At 40.1% G+C, this 27743-nt stretch overlaps 1 protein-coding gene across 1 annotated transcript; it reads left to right on the forward strand.

The window, feature by feature from the left end:
- Positions 1-5095: 5095 nt before the first annotated feature.
- Positions 5096-7736, forward strand: HCF243 (Serine/Threonine-kinase pakA-like protein). Its single transcript, XM_089169455.1, has one exon. It carries the CDS (start codon positions 5205-5207, stop codon positions 7482-7484), a length of 2280 nt encoding a protein of 759 aa, XP_089025581.1. The 5' UTR covers positions 5096-5204; the 3' UTR covers positions 7485-7736.
- The last annotated feature ends 20007 nt before the right edge of the window (positions 7737-27743 follow it).

Genomic DNA, 27743 nt, shown 5'->3' on the forward strand with positions numbered 1-27743 from the left:
CTAACTCCTCAATTCCTATATTCTCTCATATCTCCTCTCTCCTCTCTCTCCTCTTTTTTTCCTATTTATTCTTCTTTCTTTCTATTTATTCTTCCCTTTTTATAAGCGTGGGTTAAAGAAAATTTGGGAAAAAAATATTCCCCACAATTAGGTACTCTTTTTATTTCTCAACTTATTTATTGTTCTCTTTTTTTTTTTTTAATATTTTTATTTGATTTTATATTATTTGTTTCTTTATTTTGTCTACAATTTTTACTATTTGATTTTATATTATAATTTTTTTTTAAGGTAAGAAATGCAAACCATTGTGCTAACTTCCTCGCGAACTTTGCAAGATTCTCTCCTGAGATAAGCCTGAGCCCTACCGGCCTCCATCATAGGTTAGCTGAGCTTATTCAGTCTGACGCCAAGGGGAAGCGGTATCTTAGAATGTAATATTTCCCCTTTTTTCTCTCTTTTTTCCAGTTTAATATAAAGCACCCTTTACCAACTTTGCATTTCTTACCTTAAAATAAAATTTTTGGTTTGCATTGATATTTTAGGGTTGAAGCCATGTGTATTTTTTTTTTGTTGGTAATGATACTTTAATTTATCTATATGTTGTTGAAAAAATCTATCATTAACAATAATTTACCTATTTTTATCAAATGTGTGTGGGACCCACAAAATATATGTGAGTTTATTCTTTAATATAATAAAATAATTCATACGTGGGACCCTCAATGGATCTTAAGGACCCATACAATATGTGTAATGAAAAACTATTGGTGCTTTTCCAATCTGAACTTCCATTCTTCGCCCCCCATATTGAATCCTGGTTCCGCCCCTGATTAAGCATCAAACAATCACTATTACACAAGAATCTATCCAATCAGCCCTCCACTCTTGTTAGCTAGACTTTGTTGTTTATTTGTCCACATCATTTGTTGCCCATAAGATTGAATAGGAATCAATCCTGCTAATCAAACCAACTCCTAAAAAGGCTTAGTCTAAGTCTAAGAGGTAAACCACCTCTTTTGCTATCTAAGTACATGTATGAATTCCAGTCTTGCCAGGCGCCCATGCTCCCTCAACAAATTGAGATAGATTTTTGAGAGTGAGCCACTGATATTCGAAATTTTCAAGAGTGTAGCCATCTAAGCTTTTAAATTGTTTCAGTATATATAACTCTTCGTTATAGCATGAACCTAGTCTTGGTTTGATTTCACATCACGCAACATTCGTTGGGACCAAACTGTATGCTCAGAATATTTATTTTTAGTGTTGGTGTAGAAGGCATGAAAAAATAATTTGTCAAATTTCAACCGTTTCGGCGTATGGCGAAAGATATTTGGAACAAAAACCAAAAACTCTCAGAATATCGTCTGTTAAGTTACTCCTCTGCTTTCCTTTCCTTACTTTTTGATCTTTCTAGAGCAGATTAGATGATGTTCATGAGGATAACAATGAAACAATTGTGCACCACAAGCGTGTATGTCTTCCCATCACTTCATAGCAATTGGATTATTGGGGGTGGGGTGTGGACTCATAATTGCACTTTACACGTGTTATCTGAATCGAAACCAGCGAATCGGTAAAATTTTGATGAAATTTCGTACCTTTGATGGTCAACCTCCTTCAATTCACCGAAAAAATAAAAGGGTCAAGCCCCTCTCTGTAAGAGCAAAACCCAATAAAACTCGCAATGATTATACACGATATTGTACATATGTCAACATTACCAAATCAATTAATGATGAAGATGTGTACAATAATCAAGTGTTTCATTGAAGACGCGTTGAATGAGATCCACAAAAGAAAGAATCGGTATCAATCTACAGCTTGACCCCTCCACGACACTTTCTTTACCACTCGTTCTGAACGAGCGCCCACCGTTAAACTCTCATAAAATAAGCTTTTCTTAAATACATGATCGCATGGGCCCTGAAGAACTTGATTCCAAAAGGAAATGACTGTTTTCTTCCTCTTTCCTCCTTTTATCCACAACTACACCCCAATTATAGGCAGCCACAGGCCCACAACTACAAGTGTACAACCCAGCCAATAACTTCTTATTTGATAATTTTCAACTACTATCATGGAAAGAAATTTCGGCGAAATATAGGCGAAATTCGCCAGTTTCGCCCCCGCGAAAACGAAACCAGGGGGTGAAACCGATATTTACCAGATATCGCCGAGAAATCGGCAATATCTAGCGATATATCGCGATATTTCGCGAAAAAATATTTTTTTTATTTTTTTGTGTGTGAATTTTATACTATTTCTTGCACTTTTTAGGCGATTTCTCTCGCGATTCTATCACAATCTTACCAATTTTATCACAATGATTCAAAACTCAAAAGTTAATGTGCTAAATGTAATTAGGAGGAGAATCTACATAGAATAACTTATAAATAGAAAAGCTTTTTAGAGCAAAATCTTCAAGATTAATGAGCAATTTTACCAACTATATTCTAGTGATCTAATCCTCAAAAGTCAACATGCCAAATATGATTAGGGAAGAGTATATACATGAAATAATTTATGGAAACAATTTAAATTATTCATGAATCTTATAAAAGAATCTTCAGAGTGATTTGATAATCGTTCCAATTATGTCCTAATGATGTAGGCCTCATAAGGTAACATATAGAAATAATTCAAATTTACCACATATTTGTATAAGATTAGGATAGGCATCAAATTTATTAAAATTATTGAGTAAAAAACACAAAAAAATTAAGGCGAAATTTTCTATATGGGGGGCGAAATATCGTCGAGATATTGGCGGAGATGTATACATGAAACTTCGGAACTTCGTTCCATGACTACTACTGCTCCTGGTTTAAAGGAATGGTATTCAGTTCGATCTACAATATCAATGGATAGCAATCAAGTTGATTTGTTTTCTTTATTCCTAAGAAAATAATGTTTCCTACTTTCTGGAGTTTCATGCGATATCCAAAACCATATAACATAAGGGAGTCATCAAAAAACAAAGAAAAAAAAAAATACAAGGATGTCAAACTACATGGTCTTGTTAATGCATAATGAATTTCTTTATCAAACTATTTTTACCTACTTTTTCTTTTTGTTATGGTAGACCATATAGATATGGTAATATTATAGTATAAAAATAGTATATATATTGTCAAAGGTGGGTTAGTTGAGTGGTTAAAAGCAAGGAAAGAAATTTCGGATATTTCGGGGTCGCACCCAAGCGAATCGAGGAAAAAAATATCGATATATCGGCGATATTCCTATAGAAATTTAGCCTAATTTTGAGTATTTTATGCAATAATTTTGGTAAATTGATGCCTATCCTAATCTGATGCAAATATGTGGTAAATTTGAATTATTTCCTAAAAATTATTCCATTTAAATTCTCTTACCTAGTCACATTTAATATGTTACCTTATAAAGCCTACATCATTAGGACATAATTGGAACAATTATCAAACACTCAAGATTATTTTATAAGATTCATTACTAATTAAATTGTTTCCATAAATATTCATGTATACACCTCCCAATCACATTTGGCATGTTGACTTGATAATTTAAATTATTTCTAAATAATCCATTAAATCTCCCCCAGCACATTTAAGGACCCAAGGCCTAAATCATCGGACATAGTTGAAAAGATAACGCGACTATTACAAAATATCTTCATAATTAAATTGTTTCCATAAATATTCAGAAATCTTCCCTAACCACATTTGGCAGTGACTTTGAGGACTAGATCACAGAATATAGTGGTAAGATTGCCATAATCTTGATGATTTTACTATAAAAGTTTTCTATTAAAGTTATCATGTAGATTTTCTTCCGAATTACATTTAACACATTAACTTTTGAGTCTTGAATCATTGTGATAAAATTGGTAAGATTGTGATACAATTGCGAGAAATCGCCTAAAAAGTGCAAGAAATAGTATAAAAAGCATACACAAAAAAAATTAAAAAAATATTTTTCCAAATTCGTAAAGGGTAGATGGCCGAAACTCTCCATGGTTAAAAGTCTGAACTCCGATAGCGAGGTCTTTGGTTCGCACACATTGCATTTCATTTTTAAAAAAGTAGTATTAAAAAAAAATCACCGGTACCCAAAAAAAAAAATTAAATATATATATACGAATTAGACAATAGACACTTAGACAGTACAAAAATCGTATGGACTATTTTACCCATAAACAATACGAATCTTCGTTGATGATCCTCACGTGGTGCTATTTTCACTTTAATTATCTGCAACGTCTTTTTATGTTTATAGAATTTTTTTTGTTTATTAGAAGTTAAAGAGTTGTGTACGCATGCAATGATCAGAGCTGGTTCAGATTTCAACCTTTGACTGGAAAAGCCATCATTATTTACCCATCCTTCCCGGGTAAAATGTAAACATTGAACTGCCCCAGCCTGGCAATATTACTTACTCTCCATGGGTGAAGCAAGGAAGGACCCACCACACATTCGACAAGCAAACGGACCCTTAGCCTGCCTGCCTACCTATCGGTCTATCACCTCTCGCTTTCACACGCAACTCACCCTTCATTTCCTTCATGTGCACTCAGACCCAGTAACCCCTGCCCTGACCATAAAAAGATAATGGAATCTTTATGTTTCAGCATTTGCCATGTGATCCCTCTTTCACTGTCACCCTCATTTTCTAACATAATTACGCAAATTGCCATTCTAGTCTGCCACCTGTTTTTCTGTGGAACCCATAAAAGCTGTACCACGGCGGGTATCTCTCGGTATTCCCTAGACGACGACCATATCATCTCCTCTTCGTCGATTTCTCAAGTTTCAATGATCTGGCCACGTGCCTTTCCACTTCTACCCAGTACACATGGATGTCTCATGATCTCATCCTATTCCCTGTTTTTCACTCTTCACCTATCATACATTCATACCAGCCGAGCTTGGCGACAACCGTCTGATCTTCATAATTTTCAACAACATCACGCGGGGCCCGCCTTTTAGTATTCAACAAGCAATCAAACTCTAAGTGCATGCCCACGTGGACACACTGGTCTTGTTTATTCTCAACATGACCTACTCATTTGGTCGAAAGAACGAGGGTATTTCGGTAATCATACCATCTCCCATCTACTTCTATGTTGCTTTGGCTGTGCACCTCTTTCAGTTTGGTTCTCCGGACCTCGTGTTGAAAAGCTTCGGAGCTTGTTTTTCTTGATTTGCTGCTTTGATTGATCGAAGAAGACGATGATGGAAACCCAGAGGCCACATCGAAGCGGAAGTAGCAGCAGTGAGCTTTTCATCTGTTTTACTGCGAGGCCTTCTTTGTCTTCTTCATCTATGAAGATTTCCTCTAAATCCATTCACAGCCCGGCCCGTAGTGATAAGTTAAGAGAATCTACGCTTTCTCTCTCTTCTTCTCTAAGTCGAAGGTTGAGAAGCAATGGCAGCATGAAGGGTGGGCAGGCTTCGCCCATGTTTCCAACGGGGAACAAGAAGAGAGGTTCGTTTGAGAATCCAGAGCCTTCGTCACCGAAGGTTACATGCATTGGCCAAGTTCGTGTCAAGAAGAAGAAACAGGGGAAAAAGATGCGAACGAGATCGACCCGAAGAGGGGAAGCGAGTTTCAGAGATGGGATTCAGCAGCAGCAGCAGCAACACCAGGAATGCTTGCCTCACAGGAATCAGAGATGGGTTCACATCCCCTTGTCGATTTGCGAGACTCTGAGGGCTTTCGGGTCGGAGTTTAACTGTTTTCTTCCTTGCCGGTCACCGTGTGCTTCGGCAAACGAGAGAGAGAAGGAAGAAAAGGAAGAGGAGAAGACTAGGACGAACACCACTTCTTCGAATTCCTGTGATGCTGTCTTTGCGAGGTGGTTGATGGCTATACAAGAAGGCCATGAAGAGAAGGGCGCGGAGATAGCGTTAATGGTTGGAGAAGAAGAGACAAGGGAGAAAACAGAAGCAGTCGAAGGCAATGTGATGGAGATCGATGAGAAAGGGGGAGTTAAGGAGGAGATCGAGGACGAAGAAGGCGGAAGGGTGAGCATCTGCATTCCGCCGAGGAATGCTTTGTTGTTGATGAGGTGCAGATCTGAGCCCTTCAGGGTGTCTGCTCTCTCCAATCGTTTTTGGGATTCTCCAGCCACAAAAGAAAATGAACACGCTGATGGGGACGATGAAGAAGACAGCGAAGATGATGAAGGTCAGATGGCTGAAGCAGAGCAAGAAGTAGGCGAAGAAGATGAAGATAACGACGGTGAAGATGAAAATGTCGATGAAGTGCAGATTGAGTGTGATGAAAAGCAGGAAGAGGAAGAAATGGCTAACGTACCCCTTGGTGAACCCTTAAATCTACAAGAAAATGTAGAAGATTCAGAAATGCAAGGAAATCCTGAGACGACAACAACAGAATCAGTAAAAAGTGAAGAAAATCCAGGCATTGGAGTGGAAGACGCCTACGAGAGGGAAGGTCAACATGATGACTCGCAAATGGAGCATACTGATGAACAAATCATGGAAAGTGGTTCTTCAGCTGAACCCGTAGTAGTAGAAGTAGAAAAATCTGAAATCAACGTGAATGAAGCAGAACCAGAAACTATTTCGCCAGACCCAGTAGCAGAAGAAGAAGAAGAAGAAGAAGAAGCAGAAACAGAAGAAGAGGGAAGAAGAACGAGCTCTGTCTCGTCTTCTTCTTCGGCGTCTGCAATGCCGGTAGAGACAACAAGAGTAGAAAGAGAGGGAGAACAACCAGAACAAGAAATTGCTGAATTAGCAGAAGCGGCACAAGTGGATTTGGAAGAAAGAATGGAGGAATCAAAGGAGGAGAAAGAGCCTGGTGATGCAGCTCAAGAGACGAATGAGATAGCGATAGAGACGGAAGAAACCAAGGAAGAGATGCGTGCAGTAGAGTCGTCACAGAACCAACAGCAGCAGACTCAAGACCAAATCCACGAAGACCAGAGTAAGGAAGGTCAGGTAGAAGAAGAAAAAGAGAAGTCAGAAGATAGAGAAAGTAGTTCAAAGCTGCCCGATTGTTTGTTGTTGATGATGTTTGAGCCAAAGTTGTCAATGGAGGTGTCAAAGGAGACTTGGGTCTCAAGCATTGATTTCATCAGGTGCCGCCCCGAGAAACCGCCACTCATTGCTAAGAAGGGCGGAGATGAAGCCGCAAAGAAAGTGAGTACCGATCTCAACCCTACGCAGCAGCAGAAACAATTACAGCAACATCAACCTGAACAACAGCAGTTGCAGCAGCAGCAACAACAACAGGCGGCTCGGAAGTCGTTTTCAAATCTACCAACGGCCGCGGTGGCGGAACCACCGTCGACGGCTGTGCCACCGTCGATGGCGGCTATGATAGAGCAGAAGCTTGTGAATGCCAAGGCGTACGAACCCTTCGTACTCACGCGTTGTAAGTCGGAGCCGGTGCGGTCTTCGGTTAAGCTCGCCCCGGAGGCTTGTTTCTGGAAAAACCGAAGGCTTGAGCCTCATCGTCCTACGGGACAAGCAGGACTCGGATTCTGACCCGTCCCACCCGACCCGAATCTGGCCAAAACCCTAGAAGGCTTGTACTTTTTTCTTTTCTTTTCTGAGCAGTGGGGTCTGTGACGTTTGTCCAGTGTTTGATTGTACATCCTTTCTTTCGTGATTTATTTATTTTTCTTTTTCCGTGTAAAAGCAGTGGATCCCACATTAGTTTGTCTTGTACTAAATACTGAGTTCCATTTTCCTTTTATTTTTTTAATTAAAAAATGGTCTTTTAGTAATTTGAACGTTAGACAACCACAATAGGACAAGGCAGTATGTGTTGTTTGGCAATATTAAAGCCGTGTTTGCTGTCTTTGGACTTTAGAAAAGGTGGGTTGGGTTGGGTTGGGTTTGGTTTTGTTTGGCTCATCTCCAATCTTTCTTTGAGCCTTTTAATCTTTTTCTGTTTTGTTCACCATTTAATTCTGATAAAAATCCGAACCAAGATCTCATGCATGGATACCCTTTTCTAAAGGTTAAAAGGAGTGTCTCACTTTATCACTACGAGGATCGTATGCCTCGGTGTGCTTATAATAATATTGCCCCAAAGAAGAAGATTAATAACATTAAAATCATAACCATCTGATATGGTTAGCCGTATATAGACTGAGTGGAACTGGTGCGGGTCCTATTTGAAAAGAAGATCAAATTTGGTTAGCCCTGGTTGGTTAAATGACAAACAAATTCAGTGATTTACAAAAATGAAATGAGATTTCAAATCTATGAATTTATTGTTTAAAAAGTTAACTGTTTGGTTAGCGTCAAATTTATCGAAGTTCATACATTTCTGTCAGATTATTCTATGTGAATTTGTAAATTTCATTCGTTTTATACTTTTTTTATTTTTTTGATAAAACAAGAAAAGTGCATTAAGTTGAAGATTGGTAGCAGTTACAAATACTAGATATTGTTCTTTTACAGTTATCCCATAAAGTTGACGTCGGACAAGCATTAAAGATGTTTGCCCTTCGCCCATCATTTCTGTAATTCCTTGTTGCATACCCATAAGCATGTACAATTCTTCTATTTTCCAAAATTGATGTGCCGCGGGTGCCCATCTATATAAGCTCCGGTGCTCCACCCCATGGTTTTTAATTCATGGTTAAAAACCCTTGCACATGGGAAAATATTTTTGTTAGAATGGACTAATGTTGTACAACAATTTTTCTGAATTTCGTTATGATCATAAATTTGTGTGGTTTGTAAAATGTCATTTTCCTCCCTTTGTAAGTGTAAGGCTTTTACCCATGTTTGAGTGTTCCTTATCACCCTCAATGGGTTAGGTGTTTAATGATTAAACACCTTTTCATTCCTTTCTTTCCAGATGAAATAGCATGATATGATGAATATGGAAAAGAACCATCTACAGTTATCCTTTGTTAGTTGTGAACACATATTCTGACACCAGTTTAAAAAGGATATGTCATTCCATCTTTCGGTGCGTAGACCCGCGGTCCAGCTGCGTGGACTCTCTTTCCCCATTCGCATGAAATGAAGATGTGCCACGTTGTTTCTTCCTCCTTCCCACATATTGCACAATCTGACTGTGAGTGTGTCCATGCCGCAATTTTTTATCTTATCGGTAATCCTGCATTCAATAAACGCCAGAAAAAAATTTTAAATTTTGGGTGAATTGGTAGTTTCCACATTTGGTCCCACCATTGTGCAGATTGGTAGTCATGGTTTGTGAATCGTAGTCTCATCATTTCCCTGTATGCCCTTTTTACCGAAAATTCTCCATTTGGGGAGATCAGTGTGGTCCACGTGCCTTCACGGTCTGATAGATTTATTGTGAGATCTGAATTTGGCCACCCGTTGTCCTGTTGATTCTGTAGAGTAGAAGCCACCTCTTTCACTGTTGATTGTCGTGGCCATCTTAAGAAGTTGTGTTGTCTTGTTGAACTTTGTTGTTGATTGATTTCCCACGGGTCAAACCAGAACGAGGTTTTCTGCCCATCCCTACTACTCTTCTCACCATTAATATTAATAATGGTAAAATGCTTGTGATGCTATTCCACACCCATGACCCTTTTTTTCTTGTTACCTTTGAATCAAAAATACTTTGGTTATTGAAGTATTTGGCTTTAAGAACTTGAACCCAAATTGCTTCTGAACTTGAGAGAATTCGACATCCTTGTTTGAGCAGTAGTGCCGTATTGTAATCCTCTATTTTTTTGAATCCCATTCCTCCCATTTTTTTGGTAGGCAAAATTTCCCCCATGATATCAAATTAAGTTTCTACCAAAAAAAAAAAGATATCAAATTCAGTTGCTTGCTTTTGCCTGGTTGTCCGTTCCAAAATCTTTGGCAAATTGTATCAATTTTCTTGCATGTAATTTTTGGGAACCTTAAAAATTGCATTTGGTATAACGCCATTGATTGGATTGATGCTTGCATTAATACCCCCCTTCTTGCAAAAGATAAGTTAGTCGCCTTCCACATTGCCAGTTTATTTGTGATACGGTTCACCACAGTCTGAAGAGTTTTTGTTTTTGCCTTATAGTGCATCAGGTTGGAACCTAGATACATTGTTTCGCCCTTGATTTCAGAAACCTTTAAAATTGATAAAATTGGAGTCTTTTTATTGGTTGGGACATTCCGACTGAAAAAGACTCCGCTTTTTTCAAAATTAATCTCCTGTCCTGTTAAGTCCATAAACAGTTTTAGGACTGCTTTCATGGCCAACACTTCCTCCGTTTCCGCCTTACAGAAGAGGAAAGTATCATCCGCAAAAACAGATGTGAGATCTCCGGTGCCCCCTAGCAATCTTAATTCCACTAAGCAATTTCAGAGATTTGTATTCATCAAGGGGGCAAGACAAAATCTCCATTATGAAAAGAAAAAGGTAGGGAGTAAGGGGGCAGCCCTGTTTCAGTCCCCTTCCGCCCTTGAAACAGGAATGTGAAGACCCATTTAGCTTGATTGAGAATGTTGGTGAAGAAATGAGCTCATTGATTAGCCTGCACCATTTTTCATCGAATCCTAAAAATTGGAAGAGCTTAGTTAAAATTCTTCTGTCAACTCTATCATAGGCTTTGGACATGTCCAACTTTAAGGCTATGTACCCTTTCTTGAGTGGAATCTATGGATTTTATCTAATACCCAAGAATGGTTTAATTCACATTGTTAGGCAAAAAAGTGAAATCTTTGGATTTCATGAATTCAAGATGTACAACCAAGTAGATATAAATTTTCATTTCATGAAAAAAAATCCCTAGATTCAGATAACCAAACAGGCCATTAAGACATTGGAATCCTAATGAACACTACGGGATCCATGGAACATAATTTCGAACGAACAAATTGACCTAGGCCAAGGGTTGCTTATTGTAGTTGAGTGGGACATTGTCATCACCTCCAATAAGGACACTCTCATCCAACGACTAAATATCCTTGATAAGCGGAGCATCCCAAGAATCATGGTAACCACTTCAAACCTATATAAACTTAAGTGTTCATCACACAAGGTAGGCATTCATTTTTCACCTCTTGCATTGAGGCTCTGAGTACCATTGCATTCTGTTGTGGATATGTAGCCCGAGAACCCCCTCGGGAGGAAACACACACCCACTCAGGTCGGTGAATATCACCCCCTCGGGAGGACTTGAAGAGCCCCCTTGGGATAAAACACACACCCACTTGGGTAAGTGTGTATCACCCCCACGGGAAGACTTGAAGAGCCCCCCTCGGGACGAAACACACTGTGAAACCCAACCCTAAGCTTAACCAGGATACTCTCTTGTCTGTAGGTCCGAAGACCCGAAGTAGAAGTGAAAGCCAACTATGGGCCATATTAGTAGAAGATATAGTGTTCGACTCCGAACCTATAGAGATTGAAGATGATGCCCCATACTTGAAGACAGTGTTGGATATAAAAAAGAGACTACGCCTTGATGAAGAGAAGATTGGTTGATGACCTTAGGGCTTGGTGGGATATGAATTAAAGCCATTTTCCATGCTAGGTAAGTTATAGTATATGTGTTTACAATTTTGTTTGATTCTGAGTAGCGGAAGGCCCTCAAATCCCTGACTTTGGATTTGCTGTCTGCCTGAGTCGACTGCTTGGGTCGATTGGGCCAGGCTACCTAGCCAATCGACCCAAAGATGCTGAACTCGAGCATAATCTGCTGTTTAGGGTATTTTGCTATATATACCTCATGACTTCATGATTTTAGTATCCCTAGCCTCCAAAACACTTAGAGAACAAAGGGAACTCATCTCCAAGCCTCTAAAAGTGTTGAAGAAGATCAAACCTTGCAAACTTGCAAGTTCTCTCTCTTGTTCTTCAATCAAAGGTTAGTAATCTTACTTCTATGATATTGATTCATTCTTTCCATGATCTTTCTCTTCTCTGATCTGAGATTATGAAGAAGATGTTGCATCTCTGCAATTGTATCTTCTACAATCTCCATTCATTCTCATACCTATGATCATCATAATCAATTCTTACCATGATTCTTATGTATTCTACATGCATCTATGATCATATTCTTATTTTGATTTCTTCTAGCATTGTAGATGCCTCTCCATGATTATTCATACCTCTGATTTATTGTATTCATGTACTAGAATGAGATCTCATCATCTCTAGTTCATCTCTTTCATTCATAGCATGTTTCCAACGAAAACCATGATTTTTACCAAAATAGAAAGTATGATTTCAAATTAGTAAGTAATGGTTTTAATCGTTGTTTGATGTCTAAAATATGCTTTTTAGTCTTAGACTACTGTGTTAGACATTCTCTCCAAGTTTCGTAGCATTCCGGATTGTATAGAATAGGTTTCGGATCAAAATACTATTTTTGGATTCGGATTTACTCTTGGGTAGATTGACTGGGTCGACTGAATCAATCAACCCAGCCAATCAACCAGCAGTGACAGAATTGGATTTCTTCGTTCGTTTCAATTCGATTGATGCTCATTCTTATAGGACTACTTCCTAATGATTGTGTGATGCTATTCTATGGTTTGTTTGCTAACTTTGGATTCATCCTCTTGTCCGTCTGGAATATATTCGAATCTATTTAAGGTAAGGACAGTTGTTACCATATTAACATAGATTGCATAGATTTAGTTTCTAATTTGGGAACTACTTAGATTTGCTACTGTTATGTTAGTTTCTATTATGATATGAATGTTGTAAGTACAGTAGGATCTTATTTCCTTATTTAATTTATGTACTTGATCATGTATGAATACTTATTCATGTATGTTTCTTATTCATTTAATCTTGTCTTATTATACTCTTTCATTTGATGAGATAACTGTCGTGGATGATATGACTGAATTATGATTGTGATTGTTTAGGTATGATTTGGGATTGGGGAATGTCCTTTTGACATTTCTGTCCTTGGATATCATTGGGGATAGTATGGGATATTTCCAATGTTGCCCTTTGACACTTTCCCGGATTATTGGTTGTCATACCTAGGACTTGTCTAGCAGTGTTTGGCTAGGATATTCCCTGTTATATCAGACCCGATTCGAAAGGATATTGAGACCGAATGACTCGTGGTAGCAATGGGGATTCATGGGCGCTCAATGTAACATCCAGCCCAAACCTGGCCCGGACACCCTATTTATTTTGGGATAAAGAAAGACTGGTTCAATGTTAGACCTTAAAAGTTGGACTTTAATTTCAATATTATTATCTTTGAGAACCTTAGGAAGCCATGTCAGACCTTTCCCTTAGGGTAGATCTATAATGTCTGGCCTTATCCTAACCTTGACCTGGCCCGGGACCTGTTATGTTTGTAGGTCCGAAAACCCAAAGTGGGGGGAAATGAGACTTGTGGGCCCTTTTGGTTGTTGATTTGGTGTCGGAACCCAAGCCCTTGGACATTGATGATGATGCCCCTCACTTGAGAGCATTGTCAGTGTTAGTTTTGAATCTGCGCACCGAAGAGGGGTGAATTAGTTGAAATACCAAATGAACTCCTGTACCCAATCCGATTATATTTCCTGAAACTAGACTTCTTGATGGACTTGTAGGAGAAAACCCCACTCCATTTGACCCCATATAGCCCTCCAAATCCATGTCCGAAGTTGCTGAACTATGTTTGGAAAATCCTGCTTGCGCATCGAAGAAGGTGAGCTTAGTTGGTGGACCTAATGACCTCCCATGCTTGATCCAAAAGTATTTCTGGAAACTAGACTTCTTGATTGACTTGTAGGAGAAAAACTCACTCAATTTGACCTTGTATATCCCTCCAAATTTCTGTTTGAAGTTGCTGAACTATTTCTGGATTTTCTGCTGAAACCTGTTATCTGTTTTGGTCGATCCTTTTGGTCGATGCCATCAACCAAAACCAACGACCAAAGTTACCCAGAATTGAGAAAAAGATGCTTTTTGGATATTCCTTCATCTATTTAAGTGAAACTTCGAATCTAGAACGATATTTTACTCATTTCAACACTTGAGAACGTGGGAAGGCTCCTCTTTGGCTTGGGTGATGATCTTCTACAAAAATCATTGTCTCTTTTCTCACACTATCATCTTCCAAGGTATGATTCCTTCTCTTGTTCTCTATCCTACCCACTTCTCTTCTTCTTTTTACTGATGAGACCATGGCCAAGGTGCTGCAACCTTGCAAACACCTTGCCATGAACGTCTCTTCCCATTTATACTTGCTTTTCCTTCATTCTTGCTATGCTTCACTTGCATCTTGATCCTTACATATACATTACCATGATTCCTTGCTTAACAACTTGATTTCTTATACTAAACTGAGATGTGGAGTATGATTAGTCTAATCTCTGGCTTGTAAATGATTGTAATCATGTTCCTAACCTATTCCCCAACTAATTCTCTAGCTTCCCTTTCAATTACATCAATTTCTCATGAATGCTAGGATTCTTGTCTTTAGAACATAGGACCTCAATTTGGGGGTTTTCATTTGGACCATTGGATTGTGATAATACTTGCTAGGTAGTGTTCTTACATTATTATTAATCATCCCTCCAAGTTTCAGATCGATCCGAACCCCGGAAGACCCATTTCGGACCAAAATCCCCAAAATCCACTATTCTGTCCCGAAAACAATTTTGGTCGATACCATCGACCAAAGTTGTTGCTGACAGCAACCTTGGCCAGTTTTGATCCAATTGACATCCAATCTTCCCGATTCCTTCTCTAACTTATTATTGATGTTTGTTTAGGGCCTTAACAATTATTTTGGACTATTTCTTGGTACTCTCAATTCATCATCAATTCAACCCAAGGTAAGGATGGTTATCTCCATAAACATATAAGTCATCAAATATTGAATTGTGTTTTATTTAAAGAATGAAATCTCTTGATTTTCTTTCAATCATTATGAGACTGTTACATATGTGTTAGAACAGTAGCATTTAAATCTTTATACTCTTGTTGTGTTACTTTATCAATTTGATTTGCTTATGTCTATAATGATTCGTTTCAATATCATGATTTGATTACTATTATGGATATGCATTGGATGCATGAGAAATGATGAGATTGGATATGTGATTGCCTACGTATAACTTGGGATTGGGGAGTGTCCTACTGACACTTCTATCCTTAGGCACCGGAGGGAATAGTATGGGATGTTCTCCGAAGGTGCCTATTGACTCTTTCCGGGTTATTGGATGACATACATAGGACTGTCTAGTTGGGTGGCTAGGTTTATCCTTGTCGTGTCAGACCCGAATTGGAAGAGAGACCGAACAACCCGTGGTAGTGTATGGTTGGATGGGCGCTCTAGGCCGGTAACCAATCCGGTAGGGGACATAAACCATGCTACGGATACCTGAAAGGGGCCATTTATTGGTAGAGTTGCATATGGATAGACTTGGGCTCACGGGCGCTCAAGACCGGTAACCAATCCGTGAGAGGACGTGAGAGCTTCCCGTTTACTATATGTCGATGACCAATAGGGTTGATGAGTCCGAAATCCGGGATTTCGCTAACTCTAGTGTGAAGGATACCGGAAAGGATCGCCGGGGGCGAGGAATGGATGTATCTGAATCTGACTTGACCGACTGAGTAGATGACTTGCATTGGGCTAGGCTTTACTGTGACATGCGCCAGTACTTGACCAAATGGTGATGTGAGAGATTGGTGACTGATCCCCTTACCACGGTTTTTGATGACTTTACCGATCTTCCCCGGGCATTCCCAAGATATGGAAATGGGAGAGTGACTGACGACCCAGAGAAGTACGGTGCTATGACTTAAAGCATGTCTACCTTAGAGACCAACATTCATAGAGTTAGAACCATACTTGCATCATGTGTTCCATTTCATATTGCATCATGTTATGGCTTGTATCATATGGTTTATATGTTATGGAATAACTACCTTACTGAGTTCTTTCGAACTCACTCCTTTTTGCAACATATTTTGTTAGACTTTTCTGCAGGTACTACCACTGTTGACTGTGGTAGTCAACCCTCTGAAGGCCGAGTTGAAGACTTGTATCATACTGGTGGCGATGAACCAGTTGATAAAGACGAGTAGACCGAGATCGGGACTTGTTTGGAGTAGTTCAGTTTTATAATTGTGTGTTAGAGATGGGATGTCGCCTCATTCCCTTTTTAACCTTTTATTTGAATTGTCGGGACTATAGCTTAGTTGTTTCACTTGTTATTTGGTGAATTGGTTGTAACCTCTACTTTTAGTCGTTTCATCTTCCGCTAATATTATAGGACGGGTTTCCTTCCTCCTTTTCACACTTGATTGTTTATTCTAATGAAATCCTTTCCGCACTCTGATGTTATTTGTGAATCCTTCTGAGGTACTTTCTCGATTTTTATTATTAAATTATTTGGATACAAGGAATTGTTCTTGCTTTTGATTATATTATTGTGCTAAGTGACTATGATCGTTCCTAAACTTGATCGGCGGGACTGTAATTCACTCCCCGGGTAATCCAGATAGGGTATCCCCTTGGTGGATTTAGGGCGGGATGTGACACTCAAGACTGGTAACCAACCCGTGAGGGGACATGAATCACATTATGGGGGCCATTTATGGATAGAGTTGCATATGGATAGACTTGGGCTCATGGGCGTTCAAGACCGGTAACTAACCCGTGAGAGGACATGAGAGCTTCCCGTTTACTATATGTGGATGACCTATAGGGTTGATGAGTCCGTAGTCTGGGACTATGCTGACTCTAGTGGAAATGATACTGGAAAGGATCGCCTGGGGTGAGGAATGGACGTATCTGGACCTGAGTTGATTTGACAAAGTAGAAGACTTGCATTGGGCTAGGCTTTACTCTAACATGCGCCAATATTTAGACCAATGGTGATGTGAGAGAGAGGTGACCTAAACCCTAACAAAGGAATGTCCATGAGGGATGCAGGACCCACTTACCAATGGAGAACCCAAGATACCAGAATGGTTGAGGGAGAGTGATTTGAGACCTACCCAAAGAAGTATGGTGCTATGACTTAAAGTATGTTTGCCTATAGAGACCAACATACATAGAGTTAGACTCATACCTGCATTTGTCTGTCTCATAACATGTCACATTATGCTTTACTTATGCTATCATGTTATTTGTGTTGCTATGGAATAACTTGCCTTACTGGGTTTCTTTTGAAACTCACTCCTTTTGTACAATATCTTTTGTTAGATTACTCTTCAGGCATTGATGACTATGAAGGTCAATATGAGGAAGCGCAAACTGAAGAAGCGTACTACATGCAAGGTGTTGGCAACTATGAAGATTACGTTGAGGATTCCTCGAGTGGTCTTACTTGTTACCAAGATTAGCCCTACTGTGGAGTGGGAACCTCTAAGCGTGATTGATGAAGTCTATGTTTATGAAGACGTTCTTTATAAAGTAGAATAGACTTTAGCTTAGTTAGATTATATCTTTCTTTCTTGTCTTTAGAACCAGTTGTAATCTTCTTTCACTTTCGATCTACATTCCGTTGTACTCGTGGAGTGAGATTCCGCCTCACTCTACATTTTGATTTTATATATCTATTGGTATCATTTCCGCACTCTGATGATTATCTCGTTACTTTACTTTGATTCATTTAAATAATATTGTTAACCTTGATTTAGTCTTGGTCTTGATTATATTATTGTGAATGTGGGAGGTTGATTTTTTGATACTGGATCTTGTGGACTGTGGATCACACACTCGGGTATGCCAGATAGGGTACTGGCTGGGTGGATGTGACACACACACCCACTCGAGTGAGTGTGTATCACCCCATCGGGAAGACTTGAAGAGCCCCCTCGGGACGAAACACACACCCACTCGGGTAAGTGTGTATCACCCCCTCGAGAAGATTTGAAGAGCCCCCTCAGGTAAGTGTGTATCACCCCCTTGGGAAGACTTGAAGAGCCCCCTTGGGACGAAACACACATCCACTCGGGTAAGTGTGTATCACCCCCTCGGGAGAAGTTGAAGAGCCTCCTCGGGAGAAAACACTCACCCATTCGGATAGTTGGATAAGACCCTCCCTAAAGGATCTATCCATACTTGAGATAGGCTCATGAAGTAAAAAGAACACTCAATGCCAAGTCCAAGAATAACGTTGGAGACAACCAAGTCAAAAGGGTCAGTTAAGATAACTACCCATTGTCTCCACTCCGAAACGTGGGGAGATGGATAATGGAATAACGGCTCTATTAGGCCCACTAAGGAAGGGAACGTGCTTCCTAAGGCAACTTGCCCACTCTTCAAAAAATGGGCGAGATTAACGGAGACGCCGCCTCCAGGTAACCTCTATATAACCTCCATCCTAAGATGAGAAAGTACGAGATTCAACTTACTATTAGTCTCTACGCTTTGAGAACCCTCTCAAGGCCTTCTATTGTTGCCTAGACTAACTTGGGCGTTGGAGGTGGTTCCCAAACCAACACCAGGTCAGCCCGCTCTTATTTTCTTTGTGATTGTAGGAATCTCAGATACTTTTATTCGGCAGGAGAAGTCTTCAGAAGTTCATCCAATTATCTGGCTCTTGAAGAAGGTCTAGACGCAAAAAAATTGGCGCCATCTATGGGAATCATCACTAAAAGTCATGGTGAGACGCACCACCAACCATGTGTCGAGTTCCAATCAAGTTACTACTCGTGGAAGAGAAAGGGAGATGGAGAACAAGCAGGAAGAATGTGTTCAAGAGCAGGTTCTCCTTTTTCCTAATCAACAAATTCTAATTCAAGAGGAAGGTCAAGAAGGAATTCTAGAGATTCCTCTGAGAACCATACCAACTCCATTTGGAGAAGGACGTTCAAATCAACCCCCAATTCCAGCAACAATAGCTGATCTACAAAATATGCAAAGGGAAGTGCACCAACAAATGTTGGAACTCCAAGGAGTTGTTCGAGGCTTAGTTCATCAAGTTGGGGTTCCATCAGGACCCTCTCGAAATATTCAAGAATGAAGAAGGCGTGAAGCCACTCGACATACTCGGGTTAGACAACGACCAAAGAATGAGGTTCAAGAAGGGCATAATCGAAGGAGGCGTTGAAGAAAAAACTCAAGGAGTTCATATTGAAGAACCACCTCCCCAAGAAAATCAAACCCGGGGAAGTGTGTTCAATTGTTTGGTCGGGGTCAGGAAAACTCAAGATTTACCAAGGAGACGTCCAGATGAAAGAGTTTGTGAGCAAGAGGACAAAAACCAAGGAAGAAGGGATGTAAGGTTGGATAACCCGAGAGGCTTAACCAGCCAAACAAGATCTTCTCATTGGCCTACTTCCCAATATTCGGATCTTGGAAGTATTCGGTCTCCACAAGGGCATCAAGATGCACATGGTCTCGGAAGAAGATTAGAAGACTTGGAGAAAAAGCTTGACGATTGGGACCAAGATGATGACTATGATGTGGTTGATAGAGAGCCTTTTTCTCAAGAAGTCATGAGAGCACCTCTTCCACCCAATTTCATTATGTCAACGTTCACTCCTTTTGAAGGTAAGTCTAATCCTCGTGAGCATATTAGTTATTTCAAGTTTGTCATGGTTGTGATTGGCCGAGAAGATGAGTTATTATGCCAATTTTTTCCGCCTTCTCTCAAGGGACCAGCAATAAAGTGGTTTTCTAGCCTAAGGCCAAGATCTATCCGAAACTTTAGAGAACTTGGAAGAAAGTTCATTGCCCAGTTCTAAAGTTTTATTGGGAGTAAGAAGACAGCGTATAGCCTCTTCGCCACTAGACAAAAGTCGAATGAGTTTGTTCAAGACTATCTCTTGAGATTTGATAAAGTGGAAGAGCTGGATAATACGATGGCGTACAATGCATTATGGAGTGGGATAACCCAATGACGCTTGCTAGAGGTATTACTTCAAGACAAGCCCAAGACTTATGGAGCCCTTCTCAATGAATGTCAAAAGCAAGCAACGGTTGCAGAAGTTGTTGAAGCTAGAGAAGAATCCACAAAGGGCGAGAAGGAGAAAAAGAATTATGGAGAACAAGGTCAAACCTCGAATACCAAAGTCGAGTAGTCGGGTAATTCAATACTCGGGTGAAGAACAAGAGGTATCGTCTAGGTGACTTAGTGCTTCGCAAAGTGGCAGCCTCTAATCCAAGAAACCAAGGAAAGCTCACCCACTTGGGAAGGGCCATATGTCATTGAGAAGGAGGCAAAACAAGGGACTTACAAGCTCAAGAGTTCAGTCACAGACGAACGAATAGATGGATCTTGGAATTCCACGAATCTTCGAAAATTCTATCAGTAAAATTAATCAAGACATGTAGTTCTTGCTTTGCAAATCATGCAACCATTTGATTTTCAATAAAGTCTGCATTTCCACCTTCAATATTCAGTTTCCCATGAAGAGATTTATAGTGAAGTATTCACATAGAGAATGGATAAGCGCTTCTTCAAGTGAAGAAGAACCAAAGAGAGTTCTTGAACTTAAGATAAGTTCTTGAACCTGAGAGCGTTCTTCCAAGTGGAGAAGACCTAAGAGAGTTCTCCAAGTGAAGAAGAACCCAAGAGAGTTCTTAAAATTAAGATAAGTTCTTGAACCTGAGACCGTTCTTTCAAGTGGAGAAGACCCAAGAGAGTTCTCCAAGTGAAGGACTCAAGAGAGTTCTTGAACTTAAGATAAGTTCTTGAACCCGAGAGCGTTCTTCAAGGGAATAAGTGTAACAACCCCCGTATTTCTAACCCGGGATCCGTATTGCAGGTCCGAGAACCCGAAGGTCTAGTCGAGTAAATTTGTGGAGTGTCCGGATAGAAGTCCATGATCCATACCCTGAACCCATGTGTAAAACCCAGCCCTAACCTTGACCCGGAAACCTTGTTATTTGTAGGTCCAGTGACCCGAAGTAAAGTAAGAAGTCATCTTTGGGCCATCCCAGTGGAGGACTTGGTGTCTGGCTTTGAATCCATGAGAGTTGATGATGAAGTTTTATTTATGGAAACTGAATTTTGATGAAGATCGGATTAGTTGATGGACTTGGAGTGCTCTCTATCATGGTTTGAAGGCATTTCTACCTATTAGGTAAGTCACTTGATATGTGTGCAAAACCCCTTTAGGATTGGATTTGATTTGGGTCTTCAATTCCCTGTTTTGGAATTGCTGTCTGCATTGGTCGACTGATTGGTCGATCTGGACCAGTCGACCAATCCACTCGACCAATGAGTGCTGTCTTTGGCAATTAGGTCTTGCTTGCTCTATTTAAGTCCAATCTCGAGTCTACTTCGTATTTGCTGCCTCCAAACTCTTTGGAACGAACCAAAGACCTCTGCAAGTCATCTCCCTTGCATCCTTGGTGATTTTCTTGACGGATCTTCGTCAAAACTCTTCCTTTTTGCATCTAAGGTATGTCTACACTCTCTTCTTCTCCTCCATCTCTATTTTTCTTTCCTTTTTGGGTTGAGACAGTAGAGGAGATGCTGCATTATCTGTTGCAAACATCTCTGGACTTGTCTCTCATGATCTTCCTAAGGATTAATGGCTAAAACAATGATCTTAACCATGATCATTGCAAGCTTTTGAAGGAATCATGATCAAACCATGATCTAGTCTTTGTTTATCTTTTGATTTGAATTCTGATCTCCTTGGATCTACTATATTGTTCATGTTAGTAGTCAATTGCTGTGTTTTCTTTTCATAATCCATGATCTATCAATCTCTAGTTGTTTCTCTTCTACCATACCATGTTTTCTTCATGAATCATGATAGTTACATATATGGTAGGTTTTGTTTCCTTATTTAGATTTATGCTCTTAGGTCTATTTTCTTGAAGATCTAAGTATGCTTTTCATGATACCTTTACCTGAATCAATGATCCATTCTCCTATTGTTCTTGTCTTTGATTCCTATCTTGAATTCTTCAAGATCCATGATTGATCTAATTATGGTAACTTTTTGCTTCCTAATTTGGATCTTGATGACTTGATTTGATTAGTGTTTTGAGACCCCCTATATGTTAGGATACTACTAATGTAGTTTACCCCTTGATTAGTACCCTTTTGAACCACCAAATTCGGATTTTATATCTCAAAACTCTGATTTTATAGGCTACTGTGTGCATTGGTCGACTGATTGGTCGACTGGACCATCGACCAATCCACTCGACCAATGAGTACAGCAACTCCAGAATTGGACTGTTTTGGATGTTTTGGTATCTTTTCTGTTAGGGATCTTTCCTAATATGTTGTATACACTTGTTTAGGACCTTCTTCTCAAGTTTGCCAAGATCTTACTCGATTTCTTAGGATTCCTTTGCGAGTTATAAAAGGTAAGGATGGTTACTTCTTTAACAACATAAATTGCATATCTTAGTTTCTATATTTGAATCTTGTTAAGTTATTTCTTTAATTAGATTCTTATAATGTTATACTACTGTAGTATTGTCTTGATATCAGTAGCATTACTTATTTATATTGAATTGACTCATGTATGATTTACTTACCAGTTATATACAAAGTGATTGTAATTATTGATTTCTTTCCATATATGAAGTTACCATATATGTGATGATATGAATTGATGCATGTGTATGCTTAAGTATGGTTTGGAAAGGAGAGGTGTCCTTTTGACACTTTTGTCCTTGGACAACTACGGGAATATTATGGGTTGTTTCCGGAGATGCCCTCTGGACACCTTCCTAAACTATTGGATGACATATCTAGGACTGTCTAGTAGTGTTGGGCTAGGATGTCCCGTTATGTCAGACCCTAATCGGAGGGGTATTGAGACCGAACGACCCGTGGTAGCAATGGGGATTCATGGGCGCTCAAGACCGGTAACCAACCCGTGAGAGGACAGGAATCACATTGTGGGGGCCATTTATTGGAGGGTTGCATATGGATAGACTTGGGCTCACGGGCGCTCAAGACCGGTAACCAACCCGTGAGAGGATGTGAGAGCTTCCCGTTTACCATATGTGGATGACCAGTAGGGTTGATGAGTCCGTAGTCAGGGACTATGAGGACTCTAGTGTGAAGGATACCGGAAAGGATCGTCAAGGACGAGGAATGGACGTATCTGGATCTGACTTGATGTAACTGAGTAGAAGACTTGCATTTGGCTAGGCTTTAACCCTGACATGCGCCGGTACTTAGACCAATGGTGATGTGAGAGAGTGGTGACCTATACCCCCAGCCATGGAATGTCCCGAGGGATGCCGGACCCATTACCAACTGATGATGAGTGAATGAGACTTTCCTAAAGAAGTACGGTGCTATGACTTAAAGCATGTCTGCCAATAGAGACCAGCATATATAGAGTTAGATTCATACATTCATTGTTTGTTTCATACCATATTGCATTTATGTTTGTTCTGAAATCCTGCCATTTATGTTATTATGGATTTAACTGCCTTACTGAGTTTCTTTGAAACTCATTCCTTTATTGTACAATGTTTGTTAGACTATTCTACAGGTACTGAATATCATGACGGCCCATATGAAGAAGCGCAAGGAGAAGAGGCATATCTCCAGGAAGGTGATTGCGGTTACAACAATTACACTGAAGATCCCGCGAGTGGTTATGCTCCGTACGATGCTTAGTCCGACCATAGAGTGGAAGCGTCCTTGTGCTGTTTATGAGATTTATACTTATAGGGATGTTGTCTATAAAGTTGAGAACAATTTAGTTACCCATTGTACCTGCTATTGGGATTAGATTTTATCTTGCTTAGAACTACTTTTCCGCTGGTTGTAGAGTGGGATTTCACCTCACTTTACTTATCTGATTAGACACTCTGATTATATCTAGTACTCTGATTTATATATGATTCATTCTTTCCTTATTTGGATCTATGGTTTATCTTCCGCACTTTTATTATTATTGTTCATGATCATGTTATTGTTTATGTGGGAGGTTGATTACTCGATACCTGATCTTCGGGCTGTGGATCACACTCTCGGGTATGCCAGATAGGGTACCGGCTGGGAGGATGTGACACCATGGATTTGGATTCTCTGACTGAAGAGCCTGCCTTGCTTGGTAGTTGGACTTCTGGAAGGCAAGTGATGTCTGGAGATGTCCGGAATGAGGGTAAGATCTCCCCCATGTCTTCTTTAGGGCTAGGTTGTACTTGGACATCAACCCCCCTAGCAAAGCACCCTTGTATAGCAAAATACATGGGGGTGGTTGCTAGTGGCGGTCGATTGAACCAAGCGACCACCTTTGCGGGATTTTGCCCTATTTTGCCCCCTGACTCCTATAAATAGTAACCCTTGCCTATTTTACGAATATTTTATTCGTGGTTACCGTTTTTGGAGGTTAGACAGCTGTGGAGAAGTGCTGAAAGCATATCTAAAGTGCTGTTAGAGTCCCATAAGGTTCTACTATCATTCATAGTTGATCTGGTTGAGGTAAGTGATTCCCTGTTCACTCATGCTTCACCACTTGCTATGATAAAAGTAGATTAGTGTTTCCCTTTGGTTGTTCTTGATCCTTCTATTGCACCGCCTACCTCTTTGTTAATCTTGGTGAGATCATATCCGAAAACAAAATCCTGCTTTCATGAAAAGGGTTTATCTAATCAAGAGGGAGGTTTCTGGATAACCAATTTGATGTCTTTGTTTAGGTTTAGTATCACCCGTGGTTATGGGAGTAATAGATTTGAGATTCGGACTATGATCATTTAAAATTCGGATTGAAAACAGATGATTAGAAGCCTGAGTTTCGGATTGAAACTCTCTGTTTTTTGGGTGGTCACTAGTGGCGGTCGCTCAACCTAAGCGACCGGCTTGAGCGACTGGCTGGTTTCCAGTGACCAAATGGCTTTTGATTTTGATCCGATTTGATTCATTTGACTTATACCTTATTGTAACCCTGTGTATAGGTGTCCTCTGTTTGAAGAGAAAGTTTTAAAATTGTTTACGGATTACTTTTTACGGACGAAATACTTATATGCAGGTAAGGGCATACAATCCTGTCTTTATGAATTGACTTGAACATGCTAGTCCAGTGTCTGTTATTATTAGTCTTTCATTTTATATGATGCTGTAACCATGTTTCACATGTTGATCTTATTATATGACTACTGTTTGTATTGTTTATACATGCACTTTGTCAATTATGAATGTGATATGGTGATGGTTGATAGTACGTGGTTCTGATGGAATAGATATTCTATTTGGATATCTTAGCTTGGGATATCAAAAGGCTGTGGTATAGGACACATGCCTTTTGATGTTTCTAGCACTGTCATAACTATTGGATGACATTCTTAGGTAGAGTCTAGAGTTGCATGGCTAGGTACCCCACATGCCACTACCCTTTCAGTTGGTGAATTGAAACCGGATGACCCGTGATGACAGTGATGTGACGATGGTCCACTGTTAGTCATATAAATGGTAGGATTGCATATGTTAGGGTTGGGCTCATGGACGTCCAAGGAACGGACCGGGTGTCGTGAGGAGTCATGAGAGCATTCCGCCCCAACAATATGTGGATGACCATAGGGTTATGGAATGAAGTCCAATTGCCGTAGGCAGTCCGTGAGGATTCTCATTCCTAGGTTGCGAAGGATACTGAACCGAGTTGGTTGGTGCCATAGGGGATGTATCTGGACTTCATGTAGTATGTTACCAGTATGACCTTGCATTGGATTAGAAACCCTGACATGCGCCAGTACTCATTGCCAATGGTCATGGTGAGAGAGTGTTGACTTAACCCCAGCCATGGTTTGAGAGCCAGGTGTGGACTTTCCATCTTACCCAGGATCCCTACAGAGGTAACCAGTCCTTGCCGGATTAGAGTGACTAGACCTACCCAGAGGAGGGTTGGTGTATATCTTAAAGCATGTCAACTGTTATAGTCTTGCATAGTTAGATCTTAGTAGCATTCATTCATGCACTCATACATATCATATATGCATTTCTGATTTGTTTGGACATATGGATGGGAATTGTTATTGTTCTTACTGAGTTCTCCAGAACTCATTCCTTTATTTGTATATGTTTTATTAGTCTTCGCAGATGGAGGAATTGTGTCGGAAGATGGATTGGTTTCCTATGAAGGAACCTTCCTGTATGAAGAAGATGTGGCATTGACAATGGAAAATGGAGATAGCCTATGCGGGAGCTCCTGTGAGTGCATGGAATGCCCTTATCGCACCCATTGGTGGGCGGAGGAGACAAGTTGGCAGACAATTTGCTCACCGTATAGAGGAGAATTGGAGGACCCCTCATCTTGATAAACTTGAGTCTAAGTTTTTAGCTTTAGAAAAAGAATCTGGAAAGAAAATAATTTAACTCTTTTTGAATTGCTTCCGCTGAACTTGTATTCTTTTGATTTATTATTCTTTCATTGATTATTTTATTGGAGTATTTGGACTCCTGTAATCCTTTAATTCATTAATTGAACTATTCTTGCTCTTGATTGCCTTTGTTTGTATTTATTATTGTTGACAGTGTCACATCCTCCCAGCCGGTACCCTAACTGGTATACCCGAGAGTGTGATCCACAGCCCCGAAGATCAAGTATCGAGGAAATCATCCTCCCACATATACAATAACATAATCATAAACAGGAAATAATCAAGGTTTAATATTATAAACAAAGGTTCAAAACAATAATGGATACTCAGTATAATCAGAGTGCGGAAAAGATACCAGATATCCAATGATATCAAAAAGAGTAAAGTGAGGCGGAAACTCACTTCACCAATATAGCGGAACGTAGTATGAAAGTCAAAAGGAATTACAACTGAAATAAATGTACTGAGAAATAAACTAAGATCAAGCGTCTTCTAGCTTATAGATAACGTCTTCATAAGTATGGGCTTCGTCAATCCAATGAATTCGTTCTAACTCTATGCTTTTTTCAAAAGTAGTACGCAGCTTGATCCGCCGGGGGATCATCAGAGTAATCTTGATCGTCGCCAGCACCTTGCGTGTAATACGCTTAATCGGCTTGAGCTTCACTGTACTGCTCTTCATAATAATCTGTACTTGTAGGATTATCTAAACAAGGAATATACAAAAAGGAATGAGTTTCGAAGAAACTCAGTAAGGTAGTTAATCCATAACATCATAGATAACATGTGACAAAACATAACATGATGCAATGCAGTATGAAACATGTAAAGTGTGAATGCATCTAAACTCTATGTATGCTGGTCTCTATGGTAGACATGCTTTAAGTCATAGCACCGTACTTCTTTGGGTAGGTCACGCATACGGCTCCTGTTGGTAGTGGGTCTGGGCATCCCTCTGGGACAAACCATGGTAGGGGGTTAAGTCAACACACTCTCTCACAACCATTTGGCATAAGTACCGGCACATGTCAGGGAAAAGCGGCCCAATGCAAGTCATCTAGTCAGTTACATCAAGTCAGTTCCAGATACTTCCATTCCTCCCCTCTCGGGATCCTTTCCGGTATCCTTCACACTAGAGTCACGGATATTACTCACCGGACTCATCAACCCTATTGGTTATCCACATATGGTAAACGGGAAGCTCTCATGTCCTCTCATGGATATAACTCACCGGTCTTGAGCGCCCATGAGCCCAAGTCTAGCCATATGCAACCCTCCAATAAATGGCCCCCACAATGTGATTCCCGTCCTCTCACGGATATAACTCACCGGTCTTGAGCGCCCGTGAATCCCCATTGCTACCACGGGTCGTTCGGTCTCAATACCCTTCCGAATCGGGTCTGATATAACAGGGGTACATCCTAGCCAAACACTGCTAGACATCCCTAGGTATGACAACCATTGATTCGAGAAAGCGTCGATGGGCATCTTCGGAGAACATCCCATACTATTCCCTCCGATGTCCAAGGACAGAAGCATCAAAAGGATACTCCTCAATCCCAAACCAAACTTAAGCAAACACATTCTCAGAACAATCATGACATGT

Source organism: Hakea prostrata, chromosome 9, assembly GCF_041222555.1.
Source record: "Hakea prostrata isolate BN-2017 chromosome 9, UWA_Hpros_2, whole genome shotgun sequence".
NCBI classification, from domain to species: Eukaryota; Viridiplantae; Streptophyta; class Magnoliopsida; order Proteales; family Proteaceae; genus Hakea; species Hakea prostrata.

Bases quoted from the DNA above. Each gene is read 5' to 3' on its own strand.
- HCF243 (XM_089169455.1), top strand. From the start codon at position 5,205: ATGATGGAAACCCAGAGGCCACATCGAAGCGGAAGTAGCAGCAGTGAG.